The following is a 20,716-nucleotide window of genomic DNA, read 5'->3' as shown; positions in this document are numbered from 1 at the left end:
TTTTATTACCAGTTTTCAAAATAAAGAGAGGGAATTCCCTGGCAGTCAAGTAGCTAGGACTTGTTGCTTTCAGAGCTAGGGCTTGGGTTCAATCCCTGGCTGGGGAACTAAGATCCTGCAAGCTGCGAGGTATGGCAAAAAAAAAAAAAAAAAAGATAATTCCTTAGCATCCTCCAGGGATGAACAGTTTTTTGCAGTAGGATGAAATCATGGTTTAAAATATATTTGATGTGTTTCGATCCACTGAAGTTATTATTTTCAGTGATACTCAAAAATTTTTTTAACATCTTTATTGGAGTATAATTGCTTTACAATGGTGTGTTAGTTTCTGCTTTATAACAAAGTGAATCAGTTATACATATACATATATCCCCATATCTCTGCTCTCTTGCATCTCCCTCCCTCCCACCCTCCCTATCCCACCCCTCCAGGTGGTCACAAAGCACCGAGCTGATCCCCCTGTGCTATGCGGCTGCTTCCCACTAGCTATCTATTTTACATTTGGTAGTGTATATATGTCCATGCCACTCTCTCACTTTGTGCCAGCTTACCCTTCCCCCTCCCCATATCCTCAAGTCCATTCTCTAGTAGGTCTGCGTCTTTAATCCAGTCTTACCCCTAGGTTCTTCATGACCATTTTTTGTTTGTTTTAGATTCCATATATATGTGTTAGCATATGGTATTTGTTTTTCTCTTTCTGACTTACTTAACTCTGTATGACAGTCTCTAGGTCCAGCCACCTCACTACAAATAACTCACTTTCGTTTCTTTTTATAGCTGAGTAATATTCCATTGTATATATGTGCCACATCTTCTTTATCCATTCATCTGTTGATGGACACTTAGGTTGCTTCCATGTCCTGGCTATTGTAAATAGAGCTGCAATGAACATTTTGGTACATGACTCTTTTTGATTATGGTTTTCTCACGGCATATGCCCAGTAGTGGGATTGCTGGGTTGCACGGTAGTTCTATTTTTAGTTTTTAAAAGAACCACTATACTGTTCTCCATAGTGGCTGTATCAGTTTACGTTCCCACCAACAGTGCAAGAGGGTTCCCTTCTCTCCACACCATCTCCAGCATTTATTGTTTGTAGATTTTTTGATGATGGCCATTCTGACGGGTGTCAGAAGATATCTCACTGTAGTTTTGATTTGCATTTCTCTAATGATTAATGATGTTGAGCATTCTTTCATGTGTTTGTTGGCAATCTGTATATCTTCTTTGGAGAAATGTCTATTTAGGTCTTTTGCCCATTTTTGGATTGGGTTGTTTGTTTTTTTGATATTGAGCTGCTTGTATATTTTGGAGATTAATCCTTTGTCAGTTGCTTCATTTGCAAATATTTTCTCCCTCTGTCTTGTTTATGGTTTCCTTTGCTGTGCAAAAGCTTTGAAGTTTCATTAGGATCCATTTGTTTGGTTTTATTTCCATTTCTCTAGGAGGTGGGTCAAAAAGGATCTTGCTATGATTTATGTCATAGAGTGTTCTGCCTATGTTTTCCTCTAAGAGTTTGATGGTGTCTGGCCTTACATTTAGGTCTTTAATCCATCTTGAGTTTATTTTTGTGTATGGTGTTAGGGAGTCTTCTAATTTCATTCTTTTACATATAGCTGTCCAGTTTTCCCAGCACCACTTATTGAAGAGGCTGTCTTTTCTCCACTGTATATTCTTGCCTAAGTTTTCAAAGATAAGGTGACCATATGTGTGTGGGTTTATCTCTGGGCTTTCTATCTTGTTCCACTGATCTACATTTCTGTTTTTGTGCCAGTAACATACTATCTTGATTACTATAGTTTTGTAGTATAGTCTGAAGTTAGGGAGCCTGATTCCTCCAGCTCCGTTTCTTTCCCTCAAGACTGCTTTGGCTACTCGGGGTCTTTTGTGTCTCCATACAAATTTTAAGATTTTTTGTTCTAGTTCCATAAAAAATGCCATTGTTAATTTGATAGGGATTGCATTGACTCTGTAGAATGCTTTGGGTAGTATAGTCATTTTCACAATGTTGATTCTTCCAATCCAAGAACATGGTGTATCTCTCCATCTGTTTGTATCATCTTTAATTTCTTTCATCAGTGCCTTATAATTTTCTGCATACAGATATTTTGTCTCCTTAGGTAGGTTTATTCCTAGACATTTTACTATTTTTGTTGCAGTGGTAAATGGGAGTGCTTTTTTCATTTCACTTTCAGATTTTTCATCATTAGTGTACACAAATGCAAGAGATTTCTGTGCATTAATTTTGTATCCTGCTACTTTACCATATTCATTGATTAGCTCTAGTAGTTTTCTGCTACCATCTTTAGGATTCTCTATGTATAGTATGATGTCATCTGCAAACAATGACAGCTTTACTTCTTCTTTTCTGATTTAGATTCCTTTTATTTCTTTTTCTTCTCTGATTGCTGTGGTTAAAACTTCCAAAACTATGTTGAATAATAGTGGTGAGAGTGGGCAACCTGTCTTGTTCCTTATCTTAGTGGAAATGGTTTTGGTTTTTCAACATTGAGGACGATATTGGCTGTGGGTTTGTCATCTATGGCTGTCTGGTTTTGGTGTCAGGGTGATCGTGGCCTCTTAGAATGAGTTTGGGAGTGTTCCTCCCTCTGCTATATTTTGGAAGAGTTTGAGAAGGATAGGTGTTAGCTCTTCTCTAAATGTTTCATAGAATTTGCCTGTGAAGCCATCTGGTCCTGGGCTTTTGTTTGTTGGAAGATTTTTAATCACAGTTTCAATTTCAGTGCCTCTGATTGGTCTGCTCATATTTTCTATTTCTTCATGGTTCATTCTCAGAAAGTTGTGCCTTTCTAAGAATTTGTCCATTTCTTCCAGGTTATCCATTTTATTGGCTTATAGTTGCTTGTAGTAATCTCTAATGATCCTTTGTATTTCTGCAGTGTCAGTTGTTACTTCTCCTTTTTCATTTCTATTTCTGTTGATCTGAGTCTTTTCCCTTTTTTTTTTGATGAGTCTGGCTAATGGTTTATCAATTTTGTTTATCTTTTAAAAGGACCAGCTTTTAGTTTTATTGATCTTTGTAATCGTTTCCTTCATTTCTTTTTCATTTATTTCTGATCTGATTTTTATTTCTTTCCTTCTGCTAACTTTGGGGTTTTTTTGTTCTTCTTTCTCTAATTGCTTTAGGTGTAAGGTTAGGTTGTTTATTTGTGATGTTTCTTGTTTCTTAAGGTAGGATTGTATTGCTATAAACTTCCCTCTTAGAACTGCTTTTGCTGCATCCCATAGGTTTTGGGTCATGGTGTTCTCATTATCATTTGTTTCTAGGTATTTTTTGATTTCCTCTTTGATTTCTTCAGTGATCTCTTGGTTATTAAGTAGTGTATTGTTTAGCCTCCACATGTTTCTATTTTTTACAGATTTTTTCCTATAATTAATATCTAGTCTCATAGGGTTGTGCTCGGAAAAGATACTTGATACAATTTCCATTTTCTTAAACTTACCAAGGCTTGATTTGTGACCCAAGATAAGATCTATCCTGGAGAATGTTCTATGAGCACTTGAGAAGAAAGTGTATTCTGTTGTTTTTGGATGGACTGTCCTATAAATGTCAATTAAGTCCATCTTGTTTAATGTATCATTTAAAGCTTGTGTTTCCTTATTTATTTTCATTTTGGATGATCTGCCCATTGGTGAAAGTGGGGTGTTAATGTCCCCTACTATGATTGTGTTACTGTCGATTTCCCCTTTTATGGCTGTTAGCATTTGCCTTATGTATTGCGGTGCTCCTATGTTGGCTGCATAAATATTTACAATTGTTATATCTTCTTCTTGGATTGATCCCTTGATCATTATGTAGTGTCCTTCTTTGTCTTTTGTAATAGTCTTTATTTTAAAGTCTATTTTGTAGGATATGAGAATTGCTACTCCAGCTTTCTTTTGATTTCCATTTACATGGAATATCTTTTTCCATCCCCTCCCTTTCATTCTGTATGTGTCCCTCGGTCTGAAGTGGGTCTCTTGTAGACAGCATATATACGGGTCTTGTTTTGGTATCCATTCATCCAGTCTCTGTCTTTTGGTTGGAGCACTTAATTCGTTTACATTTAAGGTAATTATTGATATGTATGTTCGTATTATCATTGTCTTAATTGTTTTGGGTTTGTTATTGTAGGTCTTTTCCTTCTCTTGTGTTTCCTGCCTAGAGAAGTTCCTTTAGCATTTGTAGTAAAGCTGGTTTGGTGTTGCTGAATTCTCTTCGCTTTTGCTTGTCTGTAAAGGTTTTAATTTCTCCGTCAAATCTGAATGAGATCCTTTCTGGGTAGAGTAATCTTGGTTGTAGGTTATTCCGTTTCATCACTTTAAATATGTCCTGCCACTCTCTTCTGGTTTGCAGAGTTTCTGCTGAAAGATCAGCTGTTAACTTTATGGGGATTCCCTTGTGTGTTATTTGTTGGTTTTCCCTTGTTGCTTTTAGTATTTTTTCTTTGTATTTAATTTTTGATAGTTTGATTAATATGTGTCTTGGCATGTTTCTCCCTGGATTTATCCTGTATGGGACTTTATGTGCTTCCTGGACTTGATTAACTATTTCCTTTCCCATATTAGGGAAGTTTTCAACTATAATCTTTTCAAATATTTTCTCAGTCCCTTTCTTTTTCTCTTCTTCTTCTGGGACCCCTATAATTCAAATGTTGGTGCGTTTAATGTTGTCCCAGAGGTATCTGAGACTGTCCTAAATTCTTTTCATTCTTTTTTCTTTATTCTGCTCTGCAGTAGTTATTTCCATTATTTTATCTTCCAGGTCACTTATCCGTTCTTCTGCCTCAGTTATTCTGCTACTGATCCCTTCTAGAGATTTTTTTTTTTTTTTTTTTTGTGGTACGCGGGCCTTTCACTATTGTGGCTTCTCCTGTTGCAGAGCACAGACTCCGGACGCACAGGCTCAGCGGCCACAGCTCACGGGCCCAGCCGCTCCGCGGCATGTGGGATCTTCCCGGACCGGAGCACGGACCCGTGTCCCCTGCATCAGCAGGTGGACTCTCAACTGCTGTGCCACCAGGGCAGCACCCTTCTAGAGAATTTTTAATTTTATTTATTGTATTGTTCATCACCGTTTGTTTGCTCTTTAGTTCTTCTAGGTCCTTGTTAAATATTTCTTATATTTTCTCCATTCTAGTTCCAAGATTTTGGATCATTTTTACTATCATTATTCTGAATTCTTTTTCAGGTAAACTGCCTATTTCCTCATCATTTGTTAGGTCTGGTGGGTTTTTACCTTGCTCCTTCATCTGCTGTGTGCTTCTCTGTCTTCTCATTTTGCTTAGCTTTCTGTGTTTGGGGTCTCCTTTTCGCAGGCTGCAGGTTCACAGTTCCTATTGTTTTTGGTGTCTGCCCCCAGTGGCTAAGGTTGGTTAAGTGGGTTGTGTAGGCTTCCTGGTGGAGGGGACTAGTGGCTGTGTTCTGGTGGATGAGGCTGGATCTTGTCTTTCTGGTGGGCAGGTCCATGTCTGGTGGTGTGTTTTGGGGTGTCTGTGGACTTATTATGATTTAGGCAGCCTCTCTGCTAATGGGTGGGGTTGTGTTTCTGTCTTGCTAGTTGTTTGGCATAGGGTGTCCAGCACTGTAGCTTGCTGGTCGTTGAGTGAAGCTGGGTGCTGGTGTTGAGATGGACATCTCTGGGAGATTTTCGCCGTTTGATATTATGTGGAGCTGGGAGGTCTCTTGTGGACCAGTGTTCTGAACTTGGTTCTCCCACCTTGGGCACAGCCCGGGCACCTGGCTGGAGCACCAAAAGCCTGTCATCCACACGACTCAGAAGAAAAGGGAGAAAAAAAAAGAGAAAGAAAGGAAGAAAGAAGAAGATAAATAAGTTATTAAAATAAAAAATATTAAAATTTTTATTAAGTTATTAAAAAAACAAGAAGAGAGCAACCAAACGAAAAAACAAATCTGCCAATGATAATAAGCGCTAAAAACTATACTAAAAAAAGAAAAACAAAAAACAAAAAATGGACAGACAGAACCCTAGGACAAATGGTAAAAGCAAAGCTATACAGACAAAATCACACAGAGAAACATACACATACACTCTCACAAAAAGAGAAAAAGGGGAAAATATATATATATATCGTTGCTCCCAAAGCCCACCTCCTCAATTTGGCATGATCCTTTGTCTATTCAGGTATTCCACAGATGCAGGGTACAACATGTTGATTGTGGAGAGTTAATCCACTGGCCTGAGGCTGCTGGGAGAAATTTCCCTTTCTCTTCTTTGTTCACACAGCTCCTGGGGTTCAGCTTTGGATCTGGCCCCACCTCTGCACGTAGGTCGCCAGAGGGCATCTGTTCTTCGCTCAGACAGGACGGGGTTACAGGAGCAGCTGATTCGGGGGCTCTGGCTCACTCAGGCTGGGGGGAGGGAGGGGTACGGAATGCAGGGAGAGCCCGCAGTGGCAGAGCCCAGTGTGACGTTGCACCAGCCTGAGGTGCGCTGTGCGTTCTCCTGGGGAAGTTGTCCCTGGATCACGGGACCCTGGCAGTGGCAGGCTGTACAGGCTCCCGGGAGGGGAGGTGTGGACAGTGACCTGTGCTCACACACAGGCTTCTTGGTTGGCGGCAACAGCAGGCTTAGCGTCTCATGCCCATCTCTGGGGTCCACGCTGATAGCCGCAGTTCAAGCCCGTCTCTGGAGCTCCTTTAAGTGGCACTCTTAATGCCCTCTCCTTGCGCACCAGGAAACAAAGAGACAAGAAAAAGTCTCTTGCCTCTTTGGCAGGTCCAGACTTTTTCCCTGACTCCCTCCCGGCTAGCCATGGTGCACTAGCCCTTTCAGGCTGTGTTCACACCGCCAACCCCAGTCCTCTCCCTGGGATCCAACCAAAGCCCAAGCCTCAGCTCCCAGCCCCGCCTGCCCCGGTGGGTGAGCAGACAAGCCGCTTGACCTGGTGAGTGCTGGTCAGCACCGATCCTCTGTGCGGGAATCTCTCCACTTTGCCCTCCGCACCCCTGTGGCTGCGCTCTCCTCCGTGGCTCCAAAGCTTCCCCCCTCCGCCACCCTCAGGCTCCGCCCATGACTGGGCTTCCTAGTGTGTGGAAACCTTTCCTCCTTCACAGCTCTCTCCCACTGGTGCGGTCCTGTCCCTACTCTTTTGTCTCTGTTTTTTCCTTTTTCTTTTGCCCTACCCAGGTACATGGGAAGTTTCTTGCCTTTTGGGAGGTCTGAGGTCTTCTGCCAGCGTTCAGTAGGTGTTCTGTAGGAGTTCTTCCACATGTAGATGTATTTCTGATGTATTTGTGGGGAGGAAGGTGATCTCCGCGTCTTAATCCTCCACCATCTTGAAGCTCCTCCTCTTTAATTTTTATTTATTTATTTTTGGCTGCGTTGGGTCTTCATTGCTGCACACGGCCTTTCTCTAGTTGTGGTGAGTGGGGGCTGTTCTTGTTGCGGAGCTCAGGTTCTAGGTGCATGGGCTTCAGTAGTTGCAGCACACGGGCTCAGTAGTTGCAGCACATGGGCTTAGCTGCTCCACCACATGTGGGATTCTCCCCGACCAGGGCTCGAACCCATGTCTCCTGCATTGGCAGGCAGATTCTTAACCACTGTGCCACCAGGGAAATCCCCATACTCAAATTCTTCCATCTTTAGTTGGTAGGAGCCAATAACAATACCACCAATGTGATTATTGGAAAGAGTTACAAATTCTTTTGCATCTGCTCTCCCCATTCTCACCCGTTTTTTGCAGTTGTGCTGTACCTACATTGTCAGAGCACTCAGCTACTACATACTACAGACTCTTCCTTATATCTCTCATTTAGTCTTAGTTATACATAGAAATTATATGCTCATCTTCAGTCATTTTGTCCTGTCTCTTAAGTATTTTGCTTGTCTCAATCCCCTTCTCCAGTAGATTCATAGCGAATACTATTCCCTGAGTTCTTACATGTTGATGACAGCTTGTTTAGATATAAAATCCTTGCCTTGTATTTTCTTTCTTTGAATATTGTAAATATATTACTAAATTTTCTTCAAGCATAGAGTGTTGCTGTTCAAAAGTTTAAAGACAATATTACTTTCTTCCCTAAGTGACTTGGGCTTTTTCTCTCAGTGCCTAAAGGATTTTTATTTCCTTTACTTTAAAGTCCAGTAATTTCACTAGACTATATCTCAGTGATGGTCATTCTAGGTCAATATCATCAGATAAACCAGGTGCCCTCTCAATATTTCATTTAAATTCACATTTTATTGCAGTTTCTTATATTACAGATTTCAGGGGTTTTTTTCTTTGTCAGGGTTTTCTGCAGATATTCCATATATATATATGATATATACATATATATGATCTTCCCTGCCTTATTGTTTCTTGAATCCTTTTCATCTCTCTGTTCTTCCATTGTAGTTTTTAAAATTTCCCTTCTTTTTATCTTCCATCGAGGCATTATCTTTTTTTTTTTTTTTTGAGGCATTGTCTTGTATTCATTCTAGTTTTGCTTTTATTTTAGTTCCCATTTCTTAATAATTTTGTATTAATTATTTTCTGTCACCTCAGATAAATTCTGATTTATTCTTTCATTTGTTATGTTGTTTTCTTTGTGTCTACTAGCTTGTTTTGAAATATTAGATTATAATTTTTACTCTGCTTTATGGGAATGTCTTTTGGACATGATTTCATCATCTGTAGGAATATTATTCTCTTTTTCCTTAATTTTGATGGAATTTGATTTCCATCTTTTTTTGGCTCCAGATGCGCAGGTTCAGCAGCCATGGCTCACGGGCCTAGCCGCTCCGCGGCATGTGGGATCTTCCCAGACCAGGGCGCGAACCTGTGTCCCCTGCATCAGCAGGTGGACTCTCAACCACTGCGCCACCAGGGAAGCCCTGATTTCCATCTTTTCTGTTGCTTAATTTTTATGTCAAAGTACTTTAGAAAGCTCCTAAGCTTTTAGAAAGAAGATGTTGTTCTGGATAACTTTTTAAGCTTAACTTTCTATCTAAACTTAGATAACTTTATAGCCAACGTTTATACTTCTGAGTTCTCTTGCATTGATGTTTTTTCAAAGTATTCAAGAACATGTCAGGTTACATTTTGAAATCTCCTGACAGTTCTCTCCTGTCTCCACCCCACTATTAATCTGGATGTTCTTTTTCTTTGGCCTTTTCTATCTGTGTCCTGCTAAATTCAGATTTTATTCCCAGATGTTTCTCCTCTTTGAGGAGTTTTGTCCTGAAAGGGAATTTAACTTAGAAGAGGTATGTGGCCCTGACCAGCCTTTTCAGATTCTGCTACAAACCCCTGCACTCCTCTCACAGAAAGACATGTAATATTTACTTTAGCAAGAAAAAAAAATAAAGGGAAATCAAGATACTAAAAATGTACGTCTGAGGTAGAAAAAAAAACAGGAAGAAAAGTTCTCTGAGGAAAGTCCTTTCCTGGCTATTACAAAACTAACAAAAACAACTTAAAAAGTAAGATGCATGCCGCAACTAAGAGTTTGCATGCCACAACTAAGGAGCCCGCGTGCCGCAACTAACCCAGCGCAACCAAATAAATATTTATTTATTTAAAAAATAATAAATAACTTAAAAAATAAGAGAAATTCCCCAAAATTTCATGCAGAAAACACCATATTGTTTAACATTTTTCTTAAAAGTAATAGAAACCACCTCAAATTAGCTGAAACAAAAGAGTTTAATTTATCCTAAGGAAGAAGAGCTGATCGCCTGAGGGTAGGATGCAACCAGGCCAAGAAGTCTTCCTACCTCAGCTTTCAATTCAGCTTTAATCTCTGCCTCTACTTTTTCCTCCTCTCTTACTACACACTGGCTTGGCCTACATCCTGGTTCACAAGGTGGAACTATCCACTTACATCTTCTGAGTTTCCATCTCCTTTGTTCCAAAAACCAGCAGAATAAACCTAGAATTTCTTAGTCTAAATTCTAAATGCTGGGAATTCCTTGGCAGTACAGTGGTTAGGACTCCATGCTTCCACTGCAGGGGGCCTGGGTTCGATTCCCTGGTTGGGGAACTAATCCTGCAAGCCGCATGGTATGGCCAAATAAATAGATAGGTAGATAGATTCTAAATGCCTGCAGAGGGATTCTGATTGGTCCTGAGTGTATCTCTGTGGCCAAGAGAGTGGGGCCAAGTTGTTAGGAGAGGAGTGTTCCCACTGTGAGGAAACGATGGCACGGATGGAGCATAATGATGCGATGGGGGAGGGGCAGGGCAAGTGGAAAGAAGACAAAGAGGGAGCCAAACAGACAAAATGAGAATGAAATACTCTATTTTTATTAATATTAGACATGTGTATTGTACACATGATATATGCCTATAAAGTCAAGGGTTAAAAAAAAAAACTGGTTCAAAAACTAGGAGAATGAGTAAGAACTAGGAGATCTTTTCTACTCCATCTCCAACATTATTTTTTTAAACAACATCAAGACTGTGAGATGTAAAATTGCTGCCTGGGAGGTTAGAAGCAACAAAAACATAAAACAGAATATCCAAACTGAATGTTGAGTTTTAAGGAAGATAGGTTTGCTGAGCACTATTTTGCTAACTTTTCAGAAGCAAATTTAGACCCTCCAGTAAAATGAAGATGTAAAAGTCATATGAGCTTCTGAAATATTTTGTTTAAATGAACACAGACAGGTTAGCTACTGAGCTTAATATAAGCAAAATAGAGTAAAATTCATATTTTGGAAGCATATACTTTACAAGCTAAGCTACTGGCTCCACTTGAGAAAGGTTAGCTATTTGAAGTAACTGTGATCAGTGACAGTGTAACTGGCAGCAACAGTGAGAAAGTTTGAATCTTCAAAAGATGCATTTTCAGAGGAATACAAGTTTCAGATCCTAGAATCAATTTACTGTCAGCTGTCACTTAGATTTATTATTTATTGTTTTACCTTGTTTTTTCAGTTTCAGATGAACAGAACAATAAATCCTCTTAGACTTTGGAAAGCAAATAATTTGAAGATAAAAATCTCAATTCTGCTGTCATATCCTTGATAAAGTCTTCTTGAGGAAGACACATATCATTCATATGTGTAAATATCTATGGTACATAAATTTTTTTAAAATAAATTTATTTATTTGTTTTGGCTGGATTGGGTCTTCATTGCTGCGCACAGGCTTTCTCTAGTTGTGGCCAGGAGGGGCTACTCTTCGTTGTGGTGCACGGGCTTCTCATTGCAGTGGCTTCTCTTGTTGCGGAGCACAGGCTCTAGGCATGCAGGCTTCAGTAGTTGTGGCACATGGGCTCAGTAGTTGTGACTCGCGGGCTCAATAGTTGTGGCACACAGACTTAGTTGCTCCGCAGCATGTGGGATCTTCCCGGCCCAGGGATCGAACCTATGCCCTCTGCATTGGCAGGCGAATTCTCAACCACTGTGCCACCAGGGAATTCCCTATGGTACATAATTTTTAAAAACAGATTTGAAGTTTAAAATACATGTATGAATTTACACTGTATAAAAAGTTACATAGTTATACCTGAGGTGGGCTTTCTATCATAGGAGAATCCTTCCAGAGAATGAGTGGGTTTTTCATTCATGGTGAGGAAAGTTGGCATCTGCTTCACCATTTTCAAAGACAAAGAATCTTCCTGCAAATGTACTACTCTAGTGGGAGATGTTGATATTAGGGGAGGCTGTACATGGGTGGAGGCAGGGAGTATACTGGAAATCTCTGTACCTGACTCTCAGTTTTGCTGTGAACTTAAAACTGCTCTAAAAAATAAAGTCTTAAAAAAAAAAAAAAAAGGGCTTCCCTGGTGGCACAGTGGTTGAGAGTCTGCCTGCCGAGGCAGAGGACACGGGTTCATGCCCCGGTCTGGGAGGATCCCATATGCCGCGGAGCGGCTGGGCCAGTGAGCCATGGCTGTTGAGCCTGCGCGTCCAGAGCCTGTGCTCCGCAACAGGAGAGGCCACAACAGTGAGAGGCCCACGTACCGCAAAGAAAAAAAAAAAAAGAATCATCCTGAAGTAGATCTGGATCTTTAAACTATCACTTGAGTGTTCTTTCCTGGATATGCAAGTTCCAGAATCTGGTGTCCCAGATCTGTTGACTGAATTGTCAAGGTGAGGCAGGTGGCCAGTAGATCTACCAGTAATAACATCTGATTTTGCACACAAGCAATGACAACTGCAGCAGTCATGCCTGCTGCTTCATTAATCACAATCATAAGACGCTAGCAGTTGTTAAATGCATCTCAGGTTCAGAGAGGTTAAAATGTTTTTTAAAAATAAAATAAAAGTGCAGCTTAGAAGCAGCATAATTATTTCAGGTGTCTCTCTGAAGTCATCTTTCAAGAGAAAGGTGAATGTTAGAAAGAACTGAGCCATGCAGAAATCTGGGAAAAAAGCATTCTAGGCAGAGGGAACAGCAAATGCAAATGTCCAGAGGTAGGATGTTTAATAGAAGGAAACAAGGGCAGCATGACTGGGGCAAAATGAGCCAGAAGTGAGGAGGGTAGGGGCCAGATGAAACAAAGTGCTGAGTCCAGTATTGAGGCTGGTTTCAAATATGGCAAAATGAGATGCTGTCCAAGGGTGAACACCACATATTAGATGTGTGTCTAGATGCAATTATTTTATTCGTCCTACGTCTAAAAATTGCTGAGGCAGCTACTTAACCAATGAGCATTACTGAAGCTGAATATCACCTTAATTTTTTTAAGTTTACTAAATGATTAGGCTTTACAAAATCTCGGGGAGGCCCAAGCAGCTTTAAAATGTGAGACCACTCACCCCTTGGATTTAGTTAGATGGATATCATTTAAAATCATCATTTGGGGACTTCCCTGGTAGTGCAGTGGTTAAGAATCCACCTGCCAATGCAGGGGACATGGGTTTGATCCCGGGGCGGAGCAACTAAGCCCAGGCGCCACAACTACTGAGCCTGTGCTCTAGAGCCCGCAAGCCACAACTACTGAGCCCACGTGCCACAACTACTGAAGCCTGCATGCTCTAGGGCCCGCATGCTGCAACTACTGAGCCCATGTGCCGTAACTACCAAAGCCCATGCACCTAGAGCCCGTGCTCCACAACAAGAGAAGCCACAGCAATGAGAAGCCCGCACACAACAATGAAGAGTAACCCCTGCTCACCACAACTAGAGAAAGCCCACAGGCAGCAGCAAAGACCCAACACAGCCAAAAATCAAAATCAAATCAAATCATCATTTGTGGTGCAGCTTTATCTTAGTCCTTTGCACATACTTCTACTGAATGGAAGTCACAATTTGAGACTCCCTTGAACTTGAGGCCCAGAACAAATGGCCCTGACCTCTGGATCTGCCACATGAAGTTCTGAAAACAGTTCATTGCACATTGGCATGCCACTGAGGGTATAAGTTAGGGCTGAAATCCAGCCCAAGTTCCACGAAGCCAGCTATGTGTCCTGGCACTGGGCTGTGTCCACCAAAGGGGCATCTTTTTCTAATTTGCACAAAGTCATCATATGACCTAGCTTTGGCCCACTCCTTGTCCCACCCCTTGCTTTCTGGGTTTTGTAAATATTATAATTTGTTTGTATAACACTTCATAACTTTCAGAGGGATTTTACTGTATTCTCTTGTCACATAAGGCAATCTTATTACCCCAATTTTTTTAGAGGAGTGAATGAAGGATCAGTGAGACAAAACGGCTGGTTCTGAGGGTGGCAGAATTGACTGAAAATCACAGATGTTCAGCTGGGGTCTCACCCTGCATCCCGATACCTTGGGTATGATTAGAGTGGGGAAAACCACAGCTCTAGCTGAACTGATGCTCCAGGCTTTAAATGCTCCAGGGACTTTTCTAACCACAGAAAGCACCTGTCCATGTGCAGGGTTAGCATTTCTTCCCCTTCCTCTCTTTATGTTTAAAACAGAACAGTTGCTACAACCAATAAAACTGGCTATTTTATTTCAAAAAACAACCACCAATTTTTTCACTTCACATAAGCTATAAAAAATATATAATTTTTTTTTTTTAAATACACTTTATTTGGCTGCACTGGGTCTTAGTTGCAGGATGCAGGATCTTTTAGTTGCAGCATGTGGACTCTAGTTACCTGAGCAGGGATCGAACCTGCGTCCCCTGCATTGGGAGTGTGGAGTCTTAACCACTGGACCACTAGGAAAGTCTCTCCTCACAGTTTTTCCATGCCAGAGAAGGAAAATGTGTTAAAGAAAGCAGAATAGAGATGATTTAATAGATTCAGATGTTATTCTCTAAATAGGTCATTCTAGTACCTTTAATTGTTTTAAGACAGCTCTTTGATTTCCATTGTGGACCACACCACCATTCATCTCCAATGGGTTTGCAATCTCTTCACACAACCCCACACCCACTTCATGCTCATCTTTTCATCCCAGGCCTCCTTTCGGTTAAGGTCTCAGGAACTAAGGCTTGAATTCTTTCCAACTCATCCTAGAATCACTTCCTAGGCCCGAGTCCAAGGAAACATCTTTAACCCTCTTTTACTAGACTGTGATCTCCCTCTTAGAAAGCAAGAAGTTCTCTGAACTTATGGTTACTGGGGGGCAGGGTGGGGAAGGATGGGGGCAAGGGATAGTTAGGGAGTTTGGGATCAACGTGTACACACTGCTATATTTAAAATGAATAACTAACAAGGACCTACTGTATAGCACAGGGACCTCTGCTCAATGTTATGTGGCAGCTTGGATGGGAGGGGAGTCTGAGGGAGAATGGATACATGTATATGGATGGCTGAGTCCCTTTGCTGTGCACCTGAAATTATCACAACATTGTTAATTGGCTATACTCCAATATAAAATAAAAAGTTAAAAAAAAAAGAGAGCAAGAAGGTCTCACTTTAGCTTTCTTCCCAATTCTTTGTTAATTTAGAAGTCAGAAAAATATTAAGGCAGTTCCTTCTAATGCAGATGGAAAGTGAAACAGGCGAGTGAGAGAGTTTTCACCTGCTGACACAGAGAGAAAAATGACAGTGCTGTGAATTTTTAATAAGATTGAATTTATCCAATTTGACCATCCATTATTCTAAGGTTGTCTTTGTGCTTTTATGTTAGAATGGCTTTTAAAAAAAAATTATGATGGTAACAGGTAGAAAGCTTTTTGTTTTATTTTGCTTTTTTAATAATGTCCTTTGACATTGGCAAAACAAGGTCACAAAGCCACAAGGATGGGAGCTATTTTCCTAAGGTACAGGATGAACAAAAACTCACTGTGGAAGATACTTCCATTTTCCTCTCATGTGTGTTCCACCTTGTGGCCAGGGCTGACTCAGCAAAACTCAGTCTATCATGGAAGCAACCCACTCTGCAATGATGCTGTGAGCAGTTATTCTGAGAACAGAGCACCGAAAGAACTTAAGTACCCATTAAAAAGGAAATGGTTCAAAATACCATAGAACTAGGGATATCATGCAGCAGTTACAAAGAATGAGGCTGTTGTAAATGTATGACAGGAAAGCTCTCCCTGACCAGGTATTTTATGAAAGAAGGAGTGCATTGGTTATCTAGTATATAGTCTGGGTTCTCCAGAGAAACACAATCAATAAATATATATCCTCTAAATACATAAATAGATACCTACCTCTATACATCTATATCTGTATCTGTATCTATATCTACATCTATATCTACACATGGTGAGAGAGAGATTTATTTTAAGGAATTGGCTCATGCAGTCATGGAGGCTGAGAAGTCCAACATCTGCAGCTGGCAAGCTGTAGACTCGAGAGAGCCTACAGTGTAAGTCCCAGTCCAAGTCCAAAGGCCTGAAACCCCAGAGAGCTGATGGCATAAGTTCCAAGTCCAAGAGTTCAAAGGCAGAAGAAGACTGATGTTCCAGCTTGAAAATAGTCAGGCAGAGAGAAAGAATTCTTTTGTACTCAGCTTTTTATTCTATACAGGCCTTCAGTGGATTGGATGAAGCTCACCCACATTGGGAAGAGCAATCTGCCTTACTCAGTCTACTGTTTCAGATGTTAATCTCATCCAGAAATAATGTTTAACCAAATATCTGGGCACCGTATGTATTGTTCTGTGTGTTTTTTAATTAATTAATTAATTTATTTATTTATTTTTGGCTGCGTTGGGTCGTCGTTGCTGCACACAGCCTTTCTCTAGTTGCGGCGAGCGGGGGCTGCTCTTCATTGCAATGCACGGGCTTCTCATTGCAGTGGCTTCTCTGGTTGTGGGGCATGGGCTCTAGGCGTGTGGGCTTCAGTAGTTGTGGCACGTGGGCTTAGTAGTTGTGGCTCACAGGCTCTAGAGCGCAGGCTCAGTAGTTGTGGTGCATGGGCTTCGTTGCTCCGCAGCATGTGGGATCGTCCTGGACCAGGGCTCAGACTTGTGCCCCCTGCACTGGCAGGTGGATTCTTAACCACTGAGCCACCAGGGAAGTCCCCCTATGTATTGTTGACACACAAAATTAATCATCACAAGTCCACTCCTTGTCAACCTGGCACTCATATGCACCTTCTTTTTTTTTTTTTTTTTTTTTTTGTGGTATGCGGGCCTCTCACTGTCGTGGCCTCTCCCGTTGCAGAGCACAGGCTCCGGACGCGCAGGCCCAGCGGCCATGGCCCACGGGCCCAGCCGCTCCGCGGCATGTGGGATCCCCCCGGACCGGGGCACGAACCCGTGTCCCCTGCATCGGCAGGCGGACTCTCAACCACTGCGCCACCAGGGAAGCCCTGCACCTTCTTAAACTATACTTAATCTCCAAAAAATACATTAACAAGATCATAATTCCACCTAACATGATACAACTGTTCTGTGTATAACCAGAAACGTACTAATCCCTTCCCCAGAAGAGGTAATATAATGTCCTTGAGTGATGTTTACTCTTCTCCTTGATATCCTATAACTTAAATACTGTGATATAAAGTCAATATATCTTATGTTACACAATTAGGGAATAAGAGAGGGAAGAAAACAAAGATATTTGTTTTAAAATACACACACACATTCATAACAAAATAAGGAGGAATACTCATGACAGTTACAGTCCCCATATCTGTAACTGGTCACATGATCATTGCTGGTATTTATAACTACCTTCCTCCACTACCCATACTATATTCCCTTTGCCTTCAGTAAACACCTCAGCTGGTGGTGGTTCTTTACACACCGAAGTGATACAAACCTTCATTCCCGAAGGATCTGGGCCATTAGTAGTCCTGCCTGGATTGGGTTGTTGTTTTCTAATGACCTTAATCGCAAGGAGTGGTAATACTAAGAGCCTTCTTGAGGGATCTCCTGTATTCCAGACATACTCTTCCATATCTCTGTTGTGGTGTAGAAGTACAGTTTCCTCTTGGTAGTCAGGATCAATTGTCCCAGCCAGCACAGTAACTCACTACTTTGCCTGCTGAGTCAGAGGCATGAGGAGTCCAAAGTGGCCAGACAGCAATTTTAACTTTCAGCTCAATGGAATCATTATTGTGTCTCCTGGTGGAAGCATTTTTCTCTCTGGCCTAAGATCTCTAAGCCAATAGAGCATTAGGTCATGGGAACAAGAAGCAAAAATTTTTCTAGCGGGTCACTAGGGATAATAATGAGTAGAGCTGCTCCCATTCCCACCCCTTGACTCATGAATCTTAGCTTTAGGAGACATAGCGACATATGTTGGACACTGATTCAGAGCATTCACAACCTTCTGGAGAAATTCGGCCCAGTCCCGCAACGTATTGCCATCTAGTGGATGCTGTAACCGAGTCTTCAAAAGGCCATCCCACCATTCCATCAAGCCAGCTGCTTCAGGATAGTGGGGAACAGGTAAGGCCAGTGAATTCCATGAGCACGGGGACATTGCCACACTTCTTTTGCTGTGAGGTGAGTTCTTTGATCAGAAACAATGCTGTGTAGACTACCATGATGGTAAATACAGTATCCTGTAAGTAGGATGGTAGTTCTGACAGAAGCATTGTGTGCCAAGAAAGCAAATCCGTATCCAGAGAACGGATCTGTTCCAGGAAGAACAAGATGCTGCCCCTTCCATGATGGAATTGGTCCAATGTAATCAACCTGCGACCAGGCAGCTGGCTGAGCACCCTGGGGAACAGTGCCATATCTAGGACTCATTGTTGGTCTCTGTTGCTGGCAGATTGGGCACTCAGCAGGGGCCAGAGCCAGGTCAGCCTTGTTGAGTTGAAGTTCATGTTGCTGAGCCCATGTATAACATTCATCCCTGCCACCATGGCCACTTTGCTCATAAGCCCGTTGAGATGACAGGGGTGGCTGGGAAAGAGGCTGACTGGTTTCCATAGAAAGGGTCATCCTACCTACTTAATCATTAATATCCTCCTCTGCTTAGGTCACCCTTTGGTGAGCATTCATATGGGACTCAAATACCTTCATGTTTTTGTCTATTCAGAGACATTTATCTATATCCCTCTTCCCTAGATTTCCTTGTCACCAAATTTCTCATCATGTTCCTTCCAAGTCCCTGACTATCCAGGAAAACCACTGGCCACAGCCATGAACGAGTATATAATCACATGTCAGGCCACATCTCCTTCCAAGCAAAGTGAACAACTTAGTTCAATGCTCAAAGTTCTGTCCACAGGGAGGGTTGAATGTAGCAATTTGGCCCTTGCCATCCACAGATCCTACTGCCCTTAGGTTTCCCAATTCAGTGACTACAGTCCCCACTGTAAGGTCTGGTGTACAGAGAAGACCAGTCACAGAACTCTTTAAGAATGCTGGGGCTCCTCTCTCAAATTTATTTCTCGCAGTAGTGATGACTGGTATATCTTCTGGACCCTCCAGTGTGGGTAAGTAGGTCTTAAATGACAAATCCAGTCTAATATTCCAAACTCCCTAAGCCTTTGAATCCCTCCCTCTACATTAAACCAAGGCATGTCTACCATTTCTAATTTCTAATTTGCTCATCGTGGGCCCCTTTTTGATCCATGTTTCAGCCAGCAAAGCAGGCAAACTGCTAGAGCTCTTCCTAACACTTCAAGCTGCAATATTAAATGCAGAATTTCTGCTTAGAGAGACCGTAGCAACACATGTGGCCAGATCCAACTTTATGTTCCTTCCACCACTATCCCACACCTTAATATCCATTCCCAAACATATTCTCCAGATTTCTTTCTGTACAAATTATAAAACTCAAATTAGTTCTTTTGGAGTATAGCACACCTTCTCATGGGTTACACTTTGCAACTCACTTTTAGGGCTGCTGGGACTTGAGTCTAGTTATAGGTCTAGAAGCAGAGAGGGGTAGTGGGAGTGGGTTATGAGGAGAACCCACATTGCCTTGTTTGGCAATTGCCTCAGGGGAGGCCATTACAGTTTCCTCAGACAAGTCAGGGTTAATCCCCTCAGATAGGGGTGAAAAGACGGGCTACCACTGGGGTAGGGAAGCTACTTCTAATGGGGATGGTGTTAAGAAGGACTTTCACACTTTCTTTTCATTTGCATTGTTTGAATTGTTTTACCAGAATGTATTAAAGTGTTACGTGTGTGATTGAAAATAAATACAAATCCAGAAAAATCCTCACTGGATTCAATAAAATATTCCTGTTCGTTGCTCAAGGAAGAAACTTTTTTTTAAAGTAATGAAATGTCATGATCACTAAATGTTCTTATATTCAAAGAAGAGCTTTAAGAATATCTGTAGCTTACATTATGAGCTCCATGCAAAGGTACAATAAAACTGGATTTTTAGTTTGGAATTGATTTTTCTAGGTTGAATGGAGCTCTGGTAGTGGCTTTTAATTGTTCTCTGATTAAATATAGCTAAAAGTATCTACTCAGGTTGTCAGTGGGAACCACTAGGGCAAAGGGCAAGAGTTAAATGGGAGAGACTTCTTCATAAGCTAATTTTTGAGAATGATTTTTTTTTTCATACTCCTGAGATGGAATACAATTTTTCCCTGATAGACCTAGAGGCTGTTGGGAAATAAAGTGTGCTAACAATGATTAAGGTATATAACACCTTTCGGATACTTAATATGTGCCAGGCTCTGTGCTAAGAGCCTTACATACATTATCCCATTTAATCCTAACATTCCTATGCAGAAGGCATTGTAATTGCCCTCTTTTTCAGACTAGGAGAGGTGAAGTAAATGGCTCAAGGTCACACAGCAGTAAGTGGTTAAGCTGTGATCCAAACAGAGATCCTTGCTCTTGCCCTTCTCCATGAGAAATGAGGCCTATCTCTGACCTCAAGAACAGCAGCAGACTACCTGGCAGGAAATGTAAAGTGATGATGAGGTTAAATTACACCTCTTTCCACCTGTTGTTCTCCAGAGCAGGGATCCCCAACCCTCAGGCCACGGACTGGTACCAGTCCGTGGCCTGTTAGGAACCAGGCCGCACAGCAGGAGGTGAGCAGCAGGTAAGCAAGCGAAGCTTCACCTGTATTTACAGCCGCTCCCCACTGCTCGCATTACTGCCTGAGCTCTGCCTCCTGTCAGATCAGCAGCGGCATTAGATTCTCATAGAAGCCCGAACCCTACTGTGAACTGCGTGTGCAAGAGATCTAGGTTGCACACTCCTTATGAGGATCTAATGCCTGATGATCTGAGGTGGAGCTGAGGCAGTGATGCTAGTGCTGGGGAATGGCTGCAAATACAGATTATCATTAGCAGAGAGGTTTGACTGCAGAGACCATAATAAATCAATTGCTTGCAGAGTCATATCAAAAGCCCATCAGTGAGTGGCGAGTGAAAACAAGCTCAGGGATCCCACTGATTCTGCATTATGGTAGTTGTATAATTATTTTATTACATATTACAATGTAATAATAATAGAAATAAGGTGCACAATAAAT

At 41.5% G+C, this 20,716-nt stretch overlaps 1 protein-coding gene and 1 long non-coding RNA gene across 2 annotated transcripts in view; both read right to left on the bottom strand.

Annotated features, from left to right (window-relative positions):
- Positions 1 to 430: 430 nt before the first annotated feature.
- LOC137224253 (uncharacterized) overlaps positions 431 to 20,716 on the bottom strand; it is a 51,520-nt gene continuing 31,234 nt past the window's right edge. Inside the window, exon 6 of the mRNA XM_067737140.1 lies at positions 431 to 5,772. Within this exon, the coding sequence (XP_067593241.1) occupies positions 5,526 to 5,772 (247 nt within the window). The 3' untranslated portion in view covers positions 431 to 5,525. The remainder of the gene's footprint in view (positions 5,773 to 20,716) is intronic.
- LOC137224872 (uncharacterized) lies at positions 15,986 to 17,681 on the bottom strand. Its single transcript, XR_010943546.1, has 2 exons — positions 16,632 to 17,681; positions 15,986 to 16,407 (listed from the first exon to the last, which is right to left on the bottom strand). It is a non-coding gene; the product is annotated as an uncharacterized lncRNA (long non-coding RNA).

The sequence above is a fragment of the Pseudorca crassidens genome, chromosome 5 (assembly GCF_039906515.1).
Source record: "Pseudorca crassidens isolate mPseCra1 chromosome 5, mPseCra1.hap1, whole genome shotgun sequence".
NCBI lineage: Eukaryota > Metazoa > Chordata > Mammalia > Artiodactyla > Delphinidae > Pseudorca > Pseudorca crassidens.
The sequence above is the reverse complement of the archived record's forward strand: the minus strand, read 5'-3'. Positions and strand labels throughout refer to the sequence as shown.